At 41.8% G+C, this 20,535-nt stretch overlaps 1 protein-coding gene across 3 annotated transcripts in view; it reads left to right on the top strand.

Annotated features, from left to right (window-relative positions):
- Positions 1-20,535, top strand: part of YTHDC1 (YTH domain containing 1) — a 35,448-nt gene that overhangs the window by 13,897 nt on the left and 1,016 nt on the right. For all 3 annotated transcript variants that reach the window (XM_030565354.1, XM_030565353.1, XM_030565352.1), the window contains 9 exons: positions 10,120-10,228; positions 10,350-10,467; positions 11,675-11,759; positions 13,262-13,428; positions 16,025-16,107; positions 17,844-17,880; positions 17,973-18,012; positions 18,098-18,160; positions 19,922-20,056. In XM_030565354.1, coding sequence (XP_030421214.1) covers positions 10,120-10,228; positions 10,350-10,467; positions 11,675-11,759; positions 13,262-13,428; positions 16,025-16,107; positions 17,844-17,880; positions 17,973-18,012; positions 18,098-18,160; positions 19,922-20,056 — 837 coding nt within the window. The remainder of the gene's footprint in view (positions 1-10,119; positions 10,229-10,349; positions 10,468-11,674; positions 11,760-13,261; positions 13,429-16,024; positions 16,108-17,843; positions 17,881-17,972; positions 18,013-18,097; positions 18,161-19,921; positions 20,057-20,535) is intronic.

Genomic DNA, 20,535 nt, shown 5'->3' with positions numbered 1-20,535 from the left:
GGGGTTATATGCATGCACCGAGCACTCTGAGCTGAAGCTTTTGAAAGTAGTAGTGTCTGCTGGTCCACATGCGCCCTTGCCTCTGCCTCGTGGTGTCAGCCATGGCAATTAAAGGGCCGGGCATAACGACTGCACCCTTAGTTCCTTCTCACCGCTGCATGGTCTGAGCTGGAGCCTCTTCTGTCTCCTGTGATGCATTTTCCTAAATACAGAAAAAAGACTATTTTACTCTTGCATATAGTTAGGGGGGAGGGATAGCTCAGTGGTTTGAGCAGTGACCTGCTAAACTCAGGGTTGTGAGTACAGTCCTTGAGGGGGCCATTTAGAGATCTGGGGCAAAAATCTGTCTGGGGATTGGCCCTGCTTTGAGCAGGGGGTTGGACTAGATGATCTCCTGAGGTCCCTTTCAACCCTGATATTCTATGATTCTATTGCTGTGGCAGATTTAGTGTTAGAAGTAGTTTTTAGGATTCTAAGGACTTTGGGATGCCTTTTTACCAGCTAACTGCCTCCCCAACTCCCCCGGCACATAGGCCTGGGTATTGGATTAGGCCAAAGACACCAGGGTTCAAGATCTGCATGTCGCACTGAGGTGCAGTATCTGCCTCTGCTCCCAGCCCGTACCTGGGAAGGCCAGACTCTCCGCCTCAAGAAGCACCTCATAGAGGGTGCCATGAGGCCGCACTCAGATCCAGGCTGGGGAAAAGACTCCCACCACCCTGGTACATCAGCCTGAGTAGTTGAGGAACATGTCTTCTACCGTTGAGCTCCAGTGCAGTTCTGCTGGTATGAGCACTAAAGATCCTGTGCAGGGGGCCAAGCCATGAGGTAAGGAAGCATGTGCATAAGCATGACAGTAATTCTGCCTCAACTCCCAAAAAGGATGTTGCATTCTCCATGAGTTCCAGACATGGAGAAGTGGAGCATTCCAAGGCTCACAAACATGACAGGAAGTTGCATAGAACACTGGATCTGCCAGTCTCGGTTACAGAGCCACATACTCTTTCTGGATCAGTATCTCCAAACTCACAGGAATTGTTGGTTCTGAGGCAGTCCTCCATTCCATCCTGGTTCCATGTGTGGAATGCACGTCACTGACACTGGGGAGGCTCGAGTCAGCTCCCAGACCTCATGAACTGTTTGTCCTGGATGAGGTTACATTGCTGTGTCTCCTGGTACGTTTGCCCCATAAGAGACCCGGTTCCTCTGCATTGGACTTGCCACCTTTTGGGTCGTGTTTCTGAGCCCATCCCTCAACTCACCTGGATCCACTCGTTCTGATGGCAGCACCATTCGAACAAGGATCTGACTTCTCAGTGTCTGAGGACTTGGAACACATGATCTGCCTCTTCCATTCCGTTGGCATGAGTACCCAAAAGCTCCATGAGCTCAGTGGTAATATCCTCCCTTTCCTCAGCACAGGAGCCATTGGTACCCCACTCTGTGGGGACCCCTGTAGCAACCGCAATATCCTCCTGGTTGGCCATACTGGGGGTCTTGGCTCCAATATATGCCCATGGAACCTTCCTGATCTGTCCAAGAGGAGGTCCCCTATCTCGCCACTCTGTCCTTCATCAAGTAGATGTTTGCGCCTGGAGTTGGAAAATGCACTGGTTAGTCCGACTTTGTCAGATCCAGAGTAGTTCCCCTCATCTCCAGATATGGCAGTGTTGTGGACTCCTTCCTCCCCCTCTGAATGACTGTTGCCAGTTCCAGGAACTGTTACATAGGGTGGCTGCTGCCCTCCACATTTCACTGGAGGAGGTACAGGACAGCCAACAGTAGTTACTTGATGATCTGCATGTATTGGTACCATCCAGAGTGGTATGCCATTTTCCAACCAGCCCATACTGGCATACCCTGGCCACTTGTACACCCCCCCCCCCAAAAGAAACATAAAAAGATACCGTGTACCAAGAAAGGGTCTAAGTTTCTGCTTTCTCAGCCCACTAACCTCCAATTCCCTGGTTATTCAGGCAGCTACTCAACAGGCCAGGCAGCAACACCCATGTTCCACTCCAACAGACAAGGAGGGTAAGAGAGATTTTGGACTGCCTAGATCATAAGGTCTTTTCTTCAGCCAGCCTTCAGTTTCGTATCTCTAATTGCTTGGCATTACTGACAAAATATGGCTTTTTTTGAATTATGATCAAGCTTCCCTAGCAGGTTCATGCCTGGTTCCAGGCAATTTTAAAAGAAGACAAACTGGTCACGCGGACAATGCTTCAGGCCATGGTGGATTCAGTGGACCCATCTTCATGCACTGTGGCTACAGGCATCATTGTGGAGAGGGAATCCTGGCTGTATTCATGTTGTTTCCCAGGGGAGGTGCAGAACATAATTGAGGATCTCCCTTTTGATGAATCTCACCTCTTCGGCTAGAAGACTGATTCCCTGCAATCCCTCAAAGACTCTAACTCAGTGGTTCTCAAACTTTTGTACTGGTGACCCCTTTCACATAGTAAGCCTCTGAGTGCGACCCCCCCCCCCAAATTAAAAACACTTTTTAAAATATATTTAACACCATTATAAATGCTGGATGCAACGTGGGGTTTGGGGTGCAGGCTGACAGCTTGTGACTCCCCCATATAACTGACCCCCTAAGGGGTCACGACCCCCAGTTTGAGAACCCCTGCCCCAGATCCACACTCTGATCACTGGGTATTTATACACTCACATGCAAATTCTATCATCCACCTCCTGCACAATAGCACCGAGCTCTTCACTTCTTCCATCAGCAACCCTTTGAAACTCCCCATAAGTGTCAAAAGATCCAGTGGCTCTGTCCGCATAGTCCATCAGCTCACACTTTGACATCACACTCTCAATCTTGGTGTAAGCAATAATTTTTTGTGCTGTTAGAGAGCCATCTTGCACCCCACAGTTCATACAACCCACTCCTTTCGGGGCTGTCTAGCACTCTTTCTACCAGCCTGAAGTGCAATAACAATGGACAAGTGAATCCTGTATGATGATCAACATAACTATACGATCAAGTTCACAGTGCTACCTCATCCACATCCCCCGTCCCAATCTCACCTCTTAGACGAGACTCACAATAGTGTCCGCGCCTTAGAGGTGGACTGCAGAGAGGGGCAATAGAGCCTCTTCGTATGACCTTTCAAGGTGCAGGGTTCTACTCCACCTATTTCCTGGTACCCAAAAAAAGGGGGGGAAGGAGACAAATCCTAGATCTCCGTGGTCTTAACCACTTCATATGCAAGCCAAAGTTTTTTGTGCTCATTCTCGCAGCCATCATATTCCTCTTGAAAGAGGCATATGGTATACAGCAAGATGCTTACTTCCACATAGGTATCCACCCAACCCACAGATGGTTCTTGAGATTTACAATGGGCCCTTGGCACTTCCAGTACAGAATTCTACCATTCAGGCTCACCACTGTCCTTCAGCTCTTCTTGTCATGTTCTTGTCATGTCATACACCGCTGCCACTGTTTACTACATAAACAAGCAAGGGGGCACAAGGTCACCAGCACTGTGTGTGGAAACAGTTCGTCTCTGGAGATTGTGCATCATACACAGTATCCTGTTGTCAGCAGCTTTCTCTGTAGTGGCAGCCCATCTCTGGTGTCAAGGGGTCCTCATCTCAATGACTCTCTGGTCGTAGTGCAGTCCAAATGGGAGGCTCGAGTATTGACTTCCCTGCTGCTGCTGCTCCTCCTCCTCCTCCCTGGGCGTGAGTGTAAACATATAAAAATCAACAGTGAACCCCACGCCGTTCCTGAAATTAATTGGGGCACGCATCAAGACAGTCTCTGCATATACCTGCCTACCAGAGGACAGGTTCCTGACCCTGCTACAACTGATTACTAGAGTGACTTCCAGTCCCTCTCTTCTGACCAGAACTTGCCTTTCCCTTCTTGGCCATGTAGTGGCATACACATACGCCACCACCTTCATGCTTTTTTGCTGCTTCTGTCTACAGCTGTGGCACCAGAGAGCCTGTTCCATAGTGCTCCATTCCATGGACACCCTACTGACTGTTCCTTCCCAAGATTCTTTTTCCCTTTGGTGGTAGACAGAGCCAGCTCAGGTTTGCACCTGGAGGCCTTTCCTTCTGTACTCTCTAACCATGATGCTCATTACAGACTCATCAGTTGGTGGATGGTGCACCCACATGGGCAAACACATGATTCAAGGGACTTGGAGTGCTTGGGAATCCTGGATGCACATCACCATCCTAGAACTTGGGGCAGTAAGGAGAGCATGTCGTGTATTTCTCCTATACATCCACTCCCGTCATGTTCTCATTATGTTAGACTTCACCACCACCATTTACTTACATAAACAATCAAGGGAGTACAAGGTCACCAGTGCTGTGTGTGGAGGCATCGCACACAGTATCCTGTTATCAGTGGTTTATCTCCTGGGGACTCAGAATGTGATTGTGGATGTTCTCAGCAGGAATTTCATGGCTGACCACAAATGGGAGCTAAACAATTCCGTGGTAACAGGATTTTTGGCTGTTGGGTGACTCTGACCAAGGATCTCTTTGCCTCCCGTGCCAGCACCGAATGCGGACAGTACTGTTCCGGGACAGGTTTGGAACCTGTTTCCAAGGTTACACCCTAGTTATCTGCTGGTCAGAGCAGTTCAGTTATGCCTTCTCTAATCTATGTCTCCTGCCCTGGGTCCTCCCCAAGATTCCACAGGGGAGAGTGTGACTCATCCTGATCACCCTGTCCTGGCCTCTCTAGTTGTGATTTCTGCTTATTCTCCACCTGTCAAACCATACTTCATTTCTGTTACCAACATTCCCAGAGCTGCTCTCACCACACAACAGCAGGATCAGATATCCTGATCCACAGGTACTTCACTTGACACCTTGGTTTTTGGATGGGCATCTTGACTAGAACAGGAGTGCTCACTGGCTGTACAAGGCCATCCTTGCAAGTAGTAGGAAAGAATCCACTTGGCGATCCTACCAATCCAAGAGGAAACATTTTGCCTCCTAGGCCCTGCAGAAAGGGCTTGCTCCTGAGGCAATGGGCATTCCTCTTCTCTTGAAATATCTCCTGTCCCTGAAAGTGTTGGAACTCAGCTCTTATCAAGATCAAGATACACGGAGCAGCCATTTAGTGCTTTCCACATTCCTGTGGAGGGGCACTTGGTTTTCACTCACATATTAATTGCAAGGTTCTGGAAGGGCCTCATATCCTCCCATTAATCCCATCATTCCTCAGAACTAAGGCTGTCAAGCGATTAAAAAAAATTAATCGTGATTAATCGTGTGATTAAACTATAATAAAATACCATTTATTTAAATATTTTGGATGTTTTCTACATTTTCAAATATGTTGGTTTCAATTACAACAAAATACAAAATATACAGTGCTCATCTTATTTATTACTTTGTTTTTTACAGTGTAAATATTTGTATTTTTCAATTCACCTAATACACTGTAGTGCAATTTCTTTATCATGAAAGTTGAACTTACAAGTGTAGAATTATGTACAAACAAAACCTGCATTCAAAAACAAAACAATATAAAACTTTAGAGCCTACAAGTCCAATCAGACCTACTTCTTGTTCAACCAGTCAAGTTTGTTCACGTTTGCAGGAGATAATGCTGCCTGCTTCTTGTTTACAACGTCACATGAAAGTGAGAACAGGCATTTGCATGGCATTGTTGTAGCCGGCGTCGCAAGATATCTACGTGCCAGATGTGAAAAGATTCCTATGACCCTTGATGCTTCAACCACCATTCCAGAGGACATGTGTCCATGCCGATGATGGGTTCTGCTTGATTACAATCCAAAGCAGAGTGGACCAACTCATGTTCATTTTCATCATCTAAGTCAGATGTAGACCAGCAGAAGGTTGACTTTCTGTTTTTGCTGATATGGGTTCTGTAGTTCCCGCTTAGAAGTGTTGCTCTTTTAAGACTTCTGAAATCATGCTCCACATCTCATCCCTCTCAGATTTTGGAAGGCACTTCAGATTCTTAAACCTTGGGTTGAGTGCTGTAGCTATCTTTAGAAATTTCACGTTGCTATCTGCATTTTGTCAAATTTGCAATGAAAGTGTTCTTAAAATGAACATGTGCTGAGTCATCATCCAAAACTGCTATAACATGAAATATATGGCAGAATGAATAAAACACAACAGGAGACATACAGTTGTCCCCCAAGGAGTTCAGTCAAGAATTTAATTAATGCTTTTTTTTTTTTTTTTTTTAAACAAGCATCATCAGCATGGAAGCATGTCCTCTGGAACAATGGCCAAATCATGAAGAGGCATATGAATCTTTAGTGCATCTGGGACGTAAACCTTACTACGCCATCTACAACAGTGCCAATAGAATGCTTGTTCGTACTTTTAGGTGACGCTGTAATTAAGAAGTAGGCAGCATTATCTCCCATAAATGTAAACAAACTTGTTTCTCTTCGCAGTTGGATGAACACGAAGTAGGACTGAGTAGACTTTTTAGGCTCTAAATTTTACATTGTTTTATTTTTTTAACGCAGTTCTGTAACAAACTAAATTTTTAAGTTGCACTTTCATGATAGAGATTGCACTACTATACTTGTTATGAGGTAAATTTGAAAAATATTATTTCTTTTATAATTTTTACAGTGCAAATATTTGTAATAAAAAATAATATAAAGTGAGCACCGGACACTTGGTAGTCTTTGTTGCAATTTAAATCAATATATTTGAAAATGTAGAAAAACATCAAAAATATTTAAATATCTATTTATATTCTGTTGTTTAACAGTGAGATTAATCATGATTAATTTTTTTGTGAGTTAACTGCGATTAATCAGCAGCCCTACCCTGAACCTCAGCCTTGTCCTCACAGCATTGATGAAATCGCCCTTCGAACCTCCGGCGTCCTGTTTCCTTTTTCTTCTCTCTGTGAAGATTTTTTTCCTGGCAGCTGTTACCTCTGCAAGAAAGATAGGCGAAATGGGGGCCATGATGGCGGACCTCCCTGCTCTCTTCACCATGTTCCATAAGGACAAAGCTTCCCAGTGCTTGTATCCCAACTTTCTGCCAAAGTGGTTTCCCGCTTTCACCTCAACCAACCCATACATGTATGGCCTTCTTTCCGAAGCCACATATCTTCACTCCCTTGATGTCTGTAGGACCCTGGTCTTTTACCTGCAGAGGCCTAAGCCGTTCAGGAAGTCCCCCGGGAGTCTTAGTCACTATAACAGAAGGGATTAAGGGGCAGGCCATCTCCACTCGGAGGATTTCTAAGTGGGTTTCATGCTCTTATCAATTATCAGGGCTGTCTCCACCCCTTGAGGTATGAGCCCACTCCATGAGAGCACAGGCATCAACTATGGCCATGCTTCACAACATGCCACTCATGGATATATATATAGGGCAGCCACATGGAGTTGAGTACATACCTTTACCTCCCCCCCCACCCCCCATTTTACCCTGGTGCAAGACTCTGCTGCAGATGCCTCGTTCAGTGTGGCTGTTCTCCATTCCATGGTTCTGTCATTTTTCCTTGCACCCTCCTCCTGACTAGGTATTGCTTGTCGGTCACCCTCTGTGGAATGCGATAGGGACTACCATTCCAAGAAGAGGAGGAAGTTACTTACCTGTAACTGGAGGTTTTTCTGAGATGTGTGATCCCTATCTGTAGTCTGGTCCCACCCTTCTTTCCCTCTGCTGCGGATCTGTTTGATTTGCGTTGAAGGAACTAAAGGCTCAGTCAGTCCACCGTGCCCCTTAGTGCCTCAGTCGAAACCATGAGGTGGAGCAAGAGCACATGCGCAGACCGGCAGATGCTACTACAGTACTTTCAAAAGCTCCAGGTGCATGAGGTGTATGCATATAACCCCCAGTGGAATACAGATGGGGACCACACATCTCAAAAATCTCTAGCTCCAGGTAAGTAACTTCTTTTTGCAGCAACATTTGACATGCTACAAGAAATGTATTTCAAATATAACCTTCTAAAAAAACTTGTCTGGGCATCTAGGGAAAAATGGGGTATTTAATATTAATATCATTATTGTTGTGGCTCCTGGGAGCCCCGGTGATGGACCAGGCGTTGTGCTAGGTGCTAAACAAACACAGAACAAAGTCCTTTCTGGAAAGAGCTTAATCTCTCAGAACTTGTTAAAAAAATTGGAACATAGCCTCTCTTTGGTTACTAAATGTATTCAGTGCATAGTTCCTCCATTGCCAGATGTGTGGTACATCATGACTTTCGATTTGGAAGCTATTTCATATCAATGCAGTTAGTTTCAATAGTTGTCAAGGAGTGCATGTGTGTGTATACGTGGACACTTCATCAGTTTAAAAATTTTCGTATCTGACGTTTGTTTAATGTAAGTGGGCATGCTCAGGATCTGTGAAATCAGACCACATGTTATTTAGGTGCCTAGTTTTAGGCTTCCAAATTTGACCTTTCCTATCTGTTTAATCTGCTTTTCTTGCAAGGAAATTTATCCCTCACTGAGGGTATGTCTACACTACCCACTGAATTAGCGGGCGCTCTAGTCTAGACGCGATAAATCGATCCCTGAGCGCTCTCCTGTCTACTCCTGTACTCCACCGCCACGAGAGGCACAGGCAGAGTCGATGGGGGAGCGGCAGCAGTTGATTCACGGCGGTGAAGACATTGCAGCGAGTAGGTCTAAGTACGTCAACTTGCGTAACTTAGATCGATTCTCCCCCCGTCCCCGGTGTAGACCGGGCCTGAGTAAACGGTTAAAATACAGCGTGAATTGTAGCCTCACTTAATAAGAGTGGAACGGGGAGCAGACTGTTCAGAAAGGAAATAAGTTCTCACTGCTTCCTGTCAGAGAGAAACTTGTATGGAGTTCCGTGTGCAGGGTTTTCACCATTTCACTGAGGGGCGGGCAGAGTTTGCCCCATTTTAGAATAGGGCACTGGGCTAGATAACTGATGCTTGGTAATAGGGTCTTTTACTGCCATGGCTTCTGAAACCATCAGCTGCCTTGAGACTTCCACTTCCCTTTTAAAATGGGAATTTAACTACACCCATGTGATAGGCTGGGTTGGAGGAGGGGCACAGACCTGTAGTCTCTGGCTGTATAGGTGTCTACTCTGAATAATGTGGAAAGAGGTGGGGATGGTGCATCTCTCTGGCCATCCTGTTGACTGCCCTCCAGATCACCCTTCTAGGATGAAAGAGATGCTGCCACAGGGGCAGCTCAGCTGTCTTTCCACTTACACAGAGGATGATTGGGCAGTTTGTATTTGCACATTACATGTTGGCAATAATGTGGAAAAGAAATAAAGGGAAAAGCCAGTACAATGCGTTACCTGGTTTGGGTGAGGCAAGAGGCCTCTTCCCTTTTTTTAAATTAAACTATGCTAAAATAAATTGAAAAAGTAAAACCATCAAATGAAGCTTAAAATTAAATCCTTTGCAGTCAGGTTTTAACTTTGGGCTTGGATTGTGGAAAGTTATAGCTGTGGGTGCTCTGCACCTTTGCTTTTCTGTTGTCTTTGAGCTGGCAACAGCACAGTCACTGCTCAGATTCTTGACCACTATTACTTTACTTGCAGTCTTTATATGTAAAGTAACTGCTCTTCTGTGCCTTAGGCATGGGCTAGCATCTAATGCATTCAGTGCAGTAATTGAAGCAAAGAGCCTGAAAAACACTGCTGGCAGAGCTCTCCCCCTGACACTGTGGCCTCTCTACAGTATGCTTCAGCTCTGCCAGCCCAGTGTTGCCAATCTTGTGATTTGATTTTTTTTTTTAAATTATCATAAGTCTCTTGATATTTGGTGTTAAACTTAAAGCCCGACCTCCTGGAGTCAGGTTATGTGAGAATCTTTTTTTAAATAAAAACTAAATTTCTTTCTGTCATTGTTACAGAGAAAAACTTGAGAAGAGGACCTGGGTGCACCCTAAAAACTCAAAAACCAGAAGGCAAAGAACCAACACATTGGCTTAAATATGAGACTAATTTTTAAATGTCATGACTTTTTAACACGGGGTTTGGCAATACCATTAGGTCTCCAATACAGCTGCTCCACAGTATTTTCTTCCAGACCACGAGCATGGCCTTTTTCCCCCCCTTTTAAATCTTTTAAAGTATTGAGTTAATGAACAGTTCCTTGCAGTGGCTGACTTGTGTACATTTCCCTTGTTTTTTTTGTAGGGTGTTTGGTCAACTCTTCCAGTGAATGAGAAGAAGCTTAATGCTGCATTTAGAGCAGCAAGAAGTGTTGTTTTAATATTTTCTGTGAGGGAAAGTGGAAAATTCCAAGGTAAATGAAGTAGCATTTGAGATGTGTGTGGTCTGCTGATGGTGTGGTTCTGGTGGCTTTTTTTGTTCTTTTGTTTTTTAAGAAGCTGTTCTGTTACCCTTTGCTATCTCGACTCCTCTAGGATTTGCAAGGCTCTCATCTGAATCCCATCATGGAGGATCCCCAATACACTGGGTTCTGCCTGCAGGAATGAATGCTAAAATGTTGGGCGGTGTCTTTAAAATTGACTGGATTTGCAGGTAAATACTTCTGTTCTTTTAAGTGGGAGCATTTGTATACTACAAATGCTATTGTAGCAAGTCTAATAAGTAGGAATCTCAATCTCAACACTATTTCTAACTTTCATTCGTAAGTAGAAAATGCATGGTCTCCATTCATTCTATCTGTTGTTTGGCTGTGCCCCTTTTGAAAATTCACTTAAATGGGGGAAAAATCTGCCCCATTATTACTATAGCTGGGTTTGGGACTCCTTCCTGTAAGTGAGATTGCTATAGGAAATGCTTTTTTTGTTTGCACAGTCCTAAACTTTTTATACAGGGATTTTTAACCGAGCGGGTTTTTTTTTCCAGTAACCTGATAAACTGAAATTAGAAGCCTTTGTTTGCAGTTTCATCTTAAAATCTTCCTTTTATAAAACAGTGTTCCTTTGAAATGTTCTGGACTCTCAGCCCTGGAGAACAGAATAAAAACTCAAACGGGAAGTGTTTTGTACCATAGGGTCTGGCAAAGCATGAAAGATGCTACTGCCTCAAAAAATGAAGGCCAGGTCGGAAAGAATAGATGCTCCTTTTTGGATGGAATAAATTATGCATATCTGATGTAAAACATTAGGTAAAGTGATAGGATGCATCTGCTAAAAGATCATAAAACATTAGCAAGCAAGACCAAGTTCAGGTAGCATGTGTAGGAAATTTCCTCCAGCGATTATCCGATAATCTAATGCATCCTCAAAGATGTTGTGCTACTGCCACTTGCCTCAGATAAAATTCTAGAGAATTGTACCCACCAGAACTTGAAAGTTACCAGATTTATATGCATTAGCATTTTAGGCCGCAGTATGTGAGAGTTGGAACTCCTGTTATTTAGTAGCACGCTGAACGCTAGTACTCTTATCTATACAATGGAACCTTGCTAACCAGCATTTATAAATTAGTACATGCTCTTTTCACCTCAGAGATCAAATAGCAGAGTGCTGTAGTGAGAGGTCTCAGTGCTAAAATTGTTCGTTGTGTGTGTTTTCTTTTTGTAAAAAAAAGACTAGTATAGTCTGAACTACATAATACTGAATTACAGATGTCTAAATGCATGCACTCTTAAATCAGTAATTCACAAAGGATCATGTCATGGAGCAAATTAATGAGGTTATACAGTACTTAATGTCCTATTGTATGTATTTTTTAAACTAATAGACAAAATAACTATAAATGATGCCACTTGCATATTTAGGCGTGAATTACCCTTCACTAAATCTGCTCACCTGACCAATCCTTGGAATGAACATAAACCAGTAAAGATTGGACGTGACGGACAGGTTTGTCAATTTTTTTAATGAATGCCTTTAGTAATAAAGAGAAACAAGACCTGATTAGATAAACTTACTCAAGATGTGATAACTTTAAGCTCCTATAACTATTCAACTTTGCAGCACAGCTTTTGTTGACTAGGGCATATGTGGGGCAAGATTGATTTCTCTAGTACTGGAGAGGGAGAATTGCAAAAGTAAGTTTGTAGCAGTTAGGTTAAGCAAATTATCAGCAATTTTGGTCTGGGTAGAATGTGACTAGCAGCAATCCGTGCTAACAAACTTTGTAACGTTTCAAAGTTGCAGTGTAGCAAACTTTAATTTTGTGGTAGTATAACTTTCACTTTGTATCAGAGTATTGTGCTTTTTAGAACAAGTCCTGGTGCTTTCAGTCTTTTGCATTGCATTTGCCTTATGTATTAAGTTTCTTCTGACACAGATTCGACCATTATAATAGACACCCCTTTAAAATGCAAGCTGGCACCTCTTAATTCTACCAGATATTTGAGAATACACTGAAATGAACACGGTTAACTCCAGTAACTTAGCCTTTATTTAAAAACACTTAAAAACCATTCATGTTGATTTTGTATTTATTTAAAAAAATTTGTTTTTTGTTTTGAGGGAGGATGGAGGTTAAATATTCCCCTGCAGTGCGGTAGATCCAAACACTTTGTTCCTATGTACAAGATGAATTGTAAAAGTGACTATAGAGGCAGTAGAACTATCTATCTGATTTTACTGTTCAAAATTAATAATTTACAAAAAGCAAATGGACATTGCAAGTCAGAGTGCTTTTTAAAATTAGTAATACTGTTTAAAGGAATTTTATCTGATTCTTTAACAGTTGCCCTTTTAAATGGCTAAACAGATGTTTAAAACAAAAATATTTTCTGTCCACCTGTCAGTAGAATTGCAGTCAATCCCTTTTTAAAATGATTATATGAAATTGCTGAATCTTTGGAGAGAATATTCCAGTATATTCAGGTAACGTGTAATTAAAATGTATGCGTTAAGTTAGCTGTAACAACAAATTGCCTTATGCTAGAAACATATTATACAGTAATTACAAAAATTAAACCTCACTTTCACAAACTACCTGTGGCTCTTTCACTGAGTTTGGATAACATTTAATTCTTGAAAATAAATCTGCTTCACCATGCTTGTGGGATTATCATCCATATATTCCAGACTGCAGTGTAAACTGATTAAGGTACGTGGTGATTATTTTCCTTAATTTTATGTGATTACAAAAAACTCTTTCAACTTTAAACAATAATGAGATGAAGCTGACCTGAATGTCTGTTAGGAAGGTATTGTGTCCCCAGCATAGGGCTGTTTTATGATGATGGTAAATATCCCCTGAAGCTAATGAAACTGTATTGTGCTCATTGTTTTGTGGGATTGAAGTCTCCTCCTCAAAGTGTTTCTGTACCTGGCAAAAGTAATTAATGGGAGATGTTCCCTGTTTTCAGCTTGTAAATCACTGTTTAACTTCTAACTAATTCTAGGAAATTGAGCTTGAATGTGGAACCCAGCTTTGTCTCCTATTCCCTCCTGATGAAAGCATTGACTTGTATCAAGTCATTCATAAAATGCGGCACAAGCGACGAATGCATTCACAGCCCCGATCAAGAGGACGTCCATCCCGGCGAGAACCAGTCCGGGACGTGGGAAGGTTAGAAACGTTCTTTGGACTGATAATAGGCACATGTATCAGAATAACGTGATGGAGGAATATGATTCATCAAAAGCTTCCCCTGCGATAAAGAAGAGAGAAAATCCTCAAATCAAGCTGCATGGACAAGTTTGTGGCTTCATTGAGGATTTCACATTGTCCCCCGATCTGTCATATTTCAAGAGGAAAATGGGGATCTTTGCTTTTGCAGAAAAGTAGTCCTTAAATAAATAAAGCTCTCTAGTTTAGACTAGATCTTTTATACAGATAACACAACATGTAATGTCAGCCATAGGTAAGCTTGGATTTATTATGAGCAGGCTAGATGGAGGAAGAGGAAGTCTTTATATGCCAAAATATGTTAATATCTTGTAAAAGCCTTTTCTTTCAGGTGTGTCTCTGGATAAGCCTTATGAAATATGGGACTTTTATAAGGATCACTTATAATTTTGCAGAAGATGCCGCCTCTTTTGAGGATAAAATATTTAAATAATTTTGATATTCAAGAGGAGCATTATTGGGACTATTTCAAATTGTATCACCGTGATGTGTTAACCCCATTGCCAAATATTCTCTAACATGTAACCACTGAATTCATACATCTTGCTGAGCTTCTGAAAACAGTAGGTTCTTTCCAAAGGGGATGGAGTGGCCCTTGGAGACCCGGCAACAAACCAAAAAGAATGGCTGTTGCTGTGTCTGTATATACAACCTTTCCAGATGTTGGCAGTACCTGTGGACTTTAAAGTGTTTTTAGAGGATCGACATGGTTATTGATCACTGCTTTATGAACTTAACAGCATTTACCAGGAAAAGGGGGTATAACTTGTTACAGAATTGGAGAAGTCTTTGCAAAGAACTGATATAAGCCCTTCTACCAAACACCTTTTCCCTGTGTGTAGCCACTTTGCTTACAGATAAATCTAAAGTTTTTTTTTCTGCTAAAGACTGTATGGTTTGGGCTGAAACCTTTGGTTAAGTTTCCTCTTTGCGGAAACATCCTGTGGTAGGTACAGATACCCAACAAGAGTCCCCATTTCCTTGAGCTTAAAAAGGACACTGTAACGAGTAGGTAGGAGGAAACCTGGCAGCGCCCCCATATTTTTGGCTTTAAAGGACTGAGCACCAAGATGGCTTTTGAAGTTAAGCTAAGAGGTTTCCAGTGCAATAAAGTATTTACAAGTGAAGGTTTTGCAATGGACTGCAAACTATACATATAACACCACCACACCTTCTCAAGCCTGCCAGGGCCTCCATTTTATGTATGTGGCTTACAGCTTAAAGTCAGTAGTTGGACTACTATATGAACTGTTACTATCATGTTTTATACCGGTCGTAAATGCACTCTCAAAACTACAAGAAAGCGGTATGTTTATTCTTTACACCAGCTTTTATTTTTCTTAATCTGATTTTGCTGTAGATGCAACTGCTTTGTTTTTTGGGTTTTTTGCTCAGAGGGTGAAGAATCTGCTTTCATTAAAAAAAAACTTGATCTGGGTAAAGTGGGCTTTTAAAAACTAGAAAGTGGGAAGGGGGAGGAGAATGATTGATTGTTATGGAACCAGGTCAGTTAGTAGAGCTATTAACAGCTGGTATAGTTTGCAAAATGGTTAACTGATTTGAAGGAACTTTAATTTGAATCCTTTATCAAGGGAACTGTACCTGTTGCTGGAAAATTCATTTTTAGCAGAATGATTGGCCATTGTAATGCTATATATTTTCTTGGTGGAGGGGCACTAATGACCAGCAGAAGTCTATTGAAGAACTAACTCAAGCCAATAACTGGAATGGAGCTGCTTTTAAAATGGGTTCCCCCAGCATGAGTGAAGTTCTTGCAGATTTTTTTTAATGCTTCATATCAGCAACAGAGCAGTCTTCTTTAGAGAAGAGCTCTAATTATTTCAGTTAGGATGCTTCAGAGTTTTTAGAATTAATCCTTCCTTAGAAGGAACCGAAGTTAAACTAGTAATTTAGTGATTAGTCAGTGACAATCCAAAAATACTTCTAGCCCAATCAGGTTAGATAGCTGATGGTGAAAGAGGCATGTGTGCAAAGCATGCACACTTTTTATTTTTAAATGTGCCTGGAAAGAGGCTTTCATTTTACAATAGTTTTGTCTGCCATGTGGCTAACAAATTTTAGCAAAAATGTGTCCATGTAAAAGGGATAAGACACTTTGCAAATGAGGTAACTATATGTAGATTTGACTGATCAGATTTACTAAGTCTCTTTTTTTGTCTAATTCTTTTAGGTTAAATTTAAGATGTAAAGTGGAAAGTATAATGTTAAAGCATAAGTTAAGAGAGTGTTGTTAAATATTCTCATTGGATCAGGTTCCTCTCTTACTGCCAAAGTCTGTTTATATCTATAAAGCGATAATCAAGTGTATGTATCTAGCATAGAGCAGGGCTTCTGATGATTTGAAGTTAAATTTAAAGCTTAAATTTATAAACTCTTGACTGTGAAGCATATGCAAAACTGCCTGAGTTCCGAATGAGATCCTGGCCAGCTCATGGTGCTTTTTTCTGTGAGGGGATGCTGCTGCAAAGAACATGCCAAACAACCTTGTTTAATCTCTAATGTCTAATTTGTATAGGCGTCGACCAGAGGATTATGATATTCATAACAGCAGAAAGAAACCAAGGATTGACTATCCCCCTGAGTTTCACCAAAGACCAGGTTAATATCTCATGTGCACAAATGTAAAAGTATTTGCATTTTTATTATGGAATTTTGAGTTCATACCTGCCTAATGAGCTTTTAATATGTGGCTAGGATTTAAAGTGAGATTTTGCAAAAGCACTCAGCATTGCCTACCTCCCCTCTCATTGCAGTTGATGGTAAATCTCCCACTTGTTTCCCTGGGAGCTGAGTTAGGCCACTGCTGAGCCCTCTTGAAAATCCTACCTTAAATTTAATGTAAATTCTTCAGTAGTCTTAAAATAATCGGACCCCCGAGCTTATACTAGGTGGTAACCTAGACAGTTAAAATAGCCTCTTCAAACTCCATTGTTTTCTAAATGGTGGGAGTGTTTCATTTCTGTGATGAGCGCCTTTCTTGCCTGTAAAAGGTAATCCGAAACGTAATCATGAAGATGACCTATCCAAGTACCACTTTGAATGTATATGCTACAAATGTAGGCCATGATAGACCTATGTTAACTTTTCTCCATAATCGTTGTATTGGTTTCAAATTGAAATTGGTGATTGACAAGCATTTATTTGCAATTAATTGAGCTTTTTGTACCATTTTTTGGTAGACTTTTAACTGGGTTTCACAACTGGGGTCCCATGACCCTTAAGTCATGTGTGGGATGATACTAGAAGTGCCCATTTTGTTTTCAGAGAAACTTTTAAAAACTTGATATAAAGCAAGTCAGTGTCCTCATGCTGTTTTCAAGGGTGGTCCACTGGCAGGGTCGGGAGGAGTTTCAGCTGGAAAGTTAGGGTCTTCAGAAATAAAATAGCCTTTTCAACAGCGTAAATGCAGCAGCTGCAGATTGCAGTATTACCAGTGTACCTTTGCTGCTGAAAAAGGCAGTGTTGGGCCAGGACAGACTTCAGTCTAAGAAGTCTTAATGGAATGTGCACTTCTGCGTGTGATGCAGTATTTCTATAATAGACTTCTAAACCTTAAAAGCCTGCTTATATTTCAGTGTCCAGTTTGAATAGACTTCAGAGGCTGATTTCTTCAAAGAAGAGTTACTTTAATAGAGCGCTGTCATCATTAGTCAGACTTCCAACAGCATTATGTACAGCTGAGAATTAAAGTAAAAAAAAAAAATCACTTCTATAGCACTGCAAAAATGCTTTACGTCATTCTGATTCCTCCCACCTTTTACAAATGCTTTTTGCTGAACTGCTTAAAGCAAGAGGTGCCAATTGCTCATTTTTTTTAAGACTATACTAGTGCAATCATAATCCATTGTAAATTTTGACCTAATTTTTAATATCTCAAGGAACTTCCATCAATTGTTGCATACAGCTGTCCAGATTAACCCTGTCTATTGGACATGCAGTTAGTAGGTAGAAATCTTGCCCAGTTAATCAGTACATGCCAATAGTCAAGTGCATGAGCATTGCCAAGCTCTAGTCCTCAGTCTAGGCTTTGTCTGCACAAATATCCCTTCCCCAATTTCTTTTGTACTGCATACAAGCTCATAAGAGTGTATTTATCCTTCTTTAACGTTGGAATGCCCTTTTCTGTATGCCAATACTTTACCCATCAAAGACATGCAGTAAGTCTGTAGAAATTACTTTGCAAGCGCTTCTGAAATAAGAACAGCAGTACGTACAAGAACATACCTTTAAGAGAAGGTTGTTGCAGAGGAAGGGTGGATGCTATCGACTGTAATTTAGGATTGTTATGGTGAAATGGTAAATTTGATTGATAACACTGCTTGATGTTTGAACAGGGTATATAAAGGATCCCAGGTATCAAGAAGTAGACAGGTAAGATGTGTTCATGTTGTTCATTTTTATGTCCTGGTAACTTGTTGATAACAGTCGCCTGGATTGAGTTTTGCAAATCTTATTCCCAACAGACGATTTTCAGGAGTTCGCCGAGATGTTTTTTTAAATGGGGTAGGTTGACGCATTTGTTTTTAACATAATTTCTTGCACTTCCAAAGTTGTTATCAAATGTTCATGTTGTTCTCTTTCATTGTAGTCCTACAATGATTACGTGAGGGAATTCCACAGCATGGGACCACCGCCACCATGGCAAGGAATGGTTTGTGTCTTGTTCAGCTTCATTTTCTAATTGAAAATAAACCCCCACATTACCCTGTGGATGTGCCCACTCTTCCTGAGCTGCTCTCAGCCTTCGTACTCTGTTTAGTAAAGTGCCAGGTACTTCTGCTGTGTACTCTAAATTGTGAAGTGTTGCAGGAAAACAAAATTGAATGGGGTAAATTACAGTAGGTAATGTCAAGATACTGTAATCACTCTCAATGGCAATGATCAAACAATATGTATCTTGAAGCTGTCTTGACAACCTAATATGTACTAGGACATAGGAATCCAGCTTAGTATGAATGCATAAAAAAGCAAGGAAATTTGTTCTCATAAAACAAACCGACCAAAGAACTCTCCTTACAATGCACTGTAACAGATGTGATCAGACCAGTAATCCATCAATATTTGAAGAAGGCTGAGTAGGAATACAGAATGTAGCAGGAGGGAAACTGGCCACTGAGGAGTCTCTGAGTGTAAGAGTTGTCTGGCATTGGCAGTGAAGGGTCGAGGGAGCACTGGAGTATACTTAGCATGGTCCTGGTTAGGTATGCTGCTCTGTGGCACTGGCTTTTTGGTTACTTGTGTATTCAGCTGAATAACCAACCATACCAGAAAACTATTATTCATACACTGAGTGAATGATAACGTACCAGTCGCTATCTTTGTTTTACTGAGATTAGGTTCTCTGTCAATTGGAGGACAGAAATGATCCGCAGTTACAGAGGAATAACTAAGTTATTCTCAGTTGTCCAATTCCCTCCATTCTGGCTGTATCTGGAGATGGATAATCACTGTGCCGTTATTTCTCAGTAACACTTGCATATTTATAGCATGATCTCTGCACTGACTCGTGTACTTGAGAATTGTCAAATGGTTTGCCAGCAGCAGAGATGCCCCCATGGCTTCTCACTGACTTTTTTTTGGTTCAGCTAAGTGTGCACAAAAATACCCAAACAAATGGGGCAATCAGACTGCAGGAAGGGAAGAGCTCTTCAAAGAAAACTCAGTTCTCTGACCCATCTATCCATCCTTCTGCCCAGCCCGTCTCTACAGGTTGGCTAAATACGCATTTAAACTAGAATCCAGCCCTTTCAGGCAGTTCAGTTTGGAACCACTATGCATGCAAAACACTGTGGTGACTGAGTATGGGAGAACGGCCTGGCTGTTACAGGGAGTGGAAGTAAGACAAGTTGAGGAGACATGGAGGAGAATGGCCAAAACACATTTTTTTTGTTTATTAAGATCAGTTCAGCTTCTGGCTTTTTGGCAGCCTATTTTTATCTTGTGGAATAGGCCTTTCATTCAAACTGTGAATATCCTAATAAAATTCAGCGGAATAACAGGTGCTTTGGCCTTGAAACCTCACTCGGCCTAGGATACACTTGTCTGCATGACTCCTATATGAGGTAGCCAGTACAGCACCTACTGACCTAACGCAAGCTGAAGTGTTCACATTATTTCTCTCTGTCAGCCATGAAAATGGGTATCTTGAAGTGCTTTGGGGATACAGTTTTAAATAAAGGCTGGTAGCTGAAGTTCAGTGAGAAGATCTGGTTGGAATCTACGCAGTGTCCTGCTGTCTACTCCATATGCAAGATAATGTTTTAAGCCATAGTCCTCCTGCAGAGGAGAATATATTTCAATGTATTTGTTTTCCTTCAGAATGGCAAGTAACTTGTCCTTGTAATCCTCACTTTAAGGGTGATTTGCTCTGTATCTTGGAGTGTTCAACAAACATCCTTTAATTTCCTTACAGCCACCCTATCCAGCTATGGAACAGCCTCCACATCACCCCTATTATCAGCACCATGCTCCTCCACCTCAGGCTCACCCTCCATACTCAGGACACCACCCTGTACCACATGAAGCAAGATACCGAGATAAGCGAGTAGTAAGTGTATATGAAAGCAAAGGGGAAGGGGCAAATCCCACAGACCGGCAGAAGTAGGAATAGGGGAGATTTGGGGGTTGTTAGGAGCCTAAGCATAGAGGAGATTTCTTATTTCTGAAAATCTTGGCCTTACACCTGGGCTCCTAAATGTACTTTTGAAATCGGGTCACTGAGGTGCCTAAAGCAAGGCTGTGGGTGCTTTTGAAACCCCCCGAGGGATTTAGGAGCACAAGTCCCACAATTTCTTGGCCCAAGTTTGTGGAAGGCTTCCAGCTGTCAATGCGTACACTTCCCTGGTTGAAATTGAGTCCACATCAGGAAGGATTTTTTTGGTATCTGTAGCTTGTCTGGAGAGGTGAGGAAACTTGTGCTGTTGCTATGAAAAAGTTTGTTAAAGTTTCTTACTATCAGCTGCCTTTGATCCTAGTTTTCCAAAAGGCCCTGGTAGTGGGTGGGTGAAGTGCTGGGACTTTGACTGA

Source organism: Gopherus evgoodei, chromosome 5 (genome assembly GCF_007399415.2).
Source record: "Gopherus evgoodei ecotype Sinaloan lineage chromosome 5, rGopEvg1_v1.p, whole genome shotgun sequence".
In the NCBI taxonomy this organism is placed as follows: Eukaryota; Metazoa; Chordata; order Testudines; family Testudinidae; genus Gopherus; species Gopherus evgoodei.
This window is presented reverse-complemented; position numbering and strand designations above follow the sequence as displayed.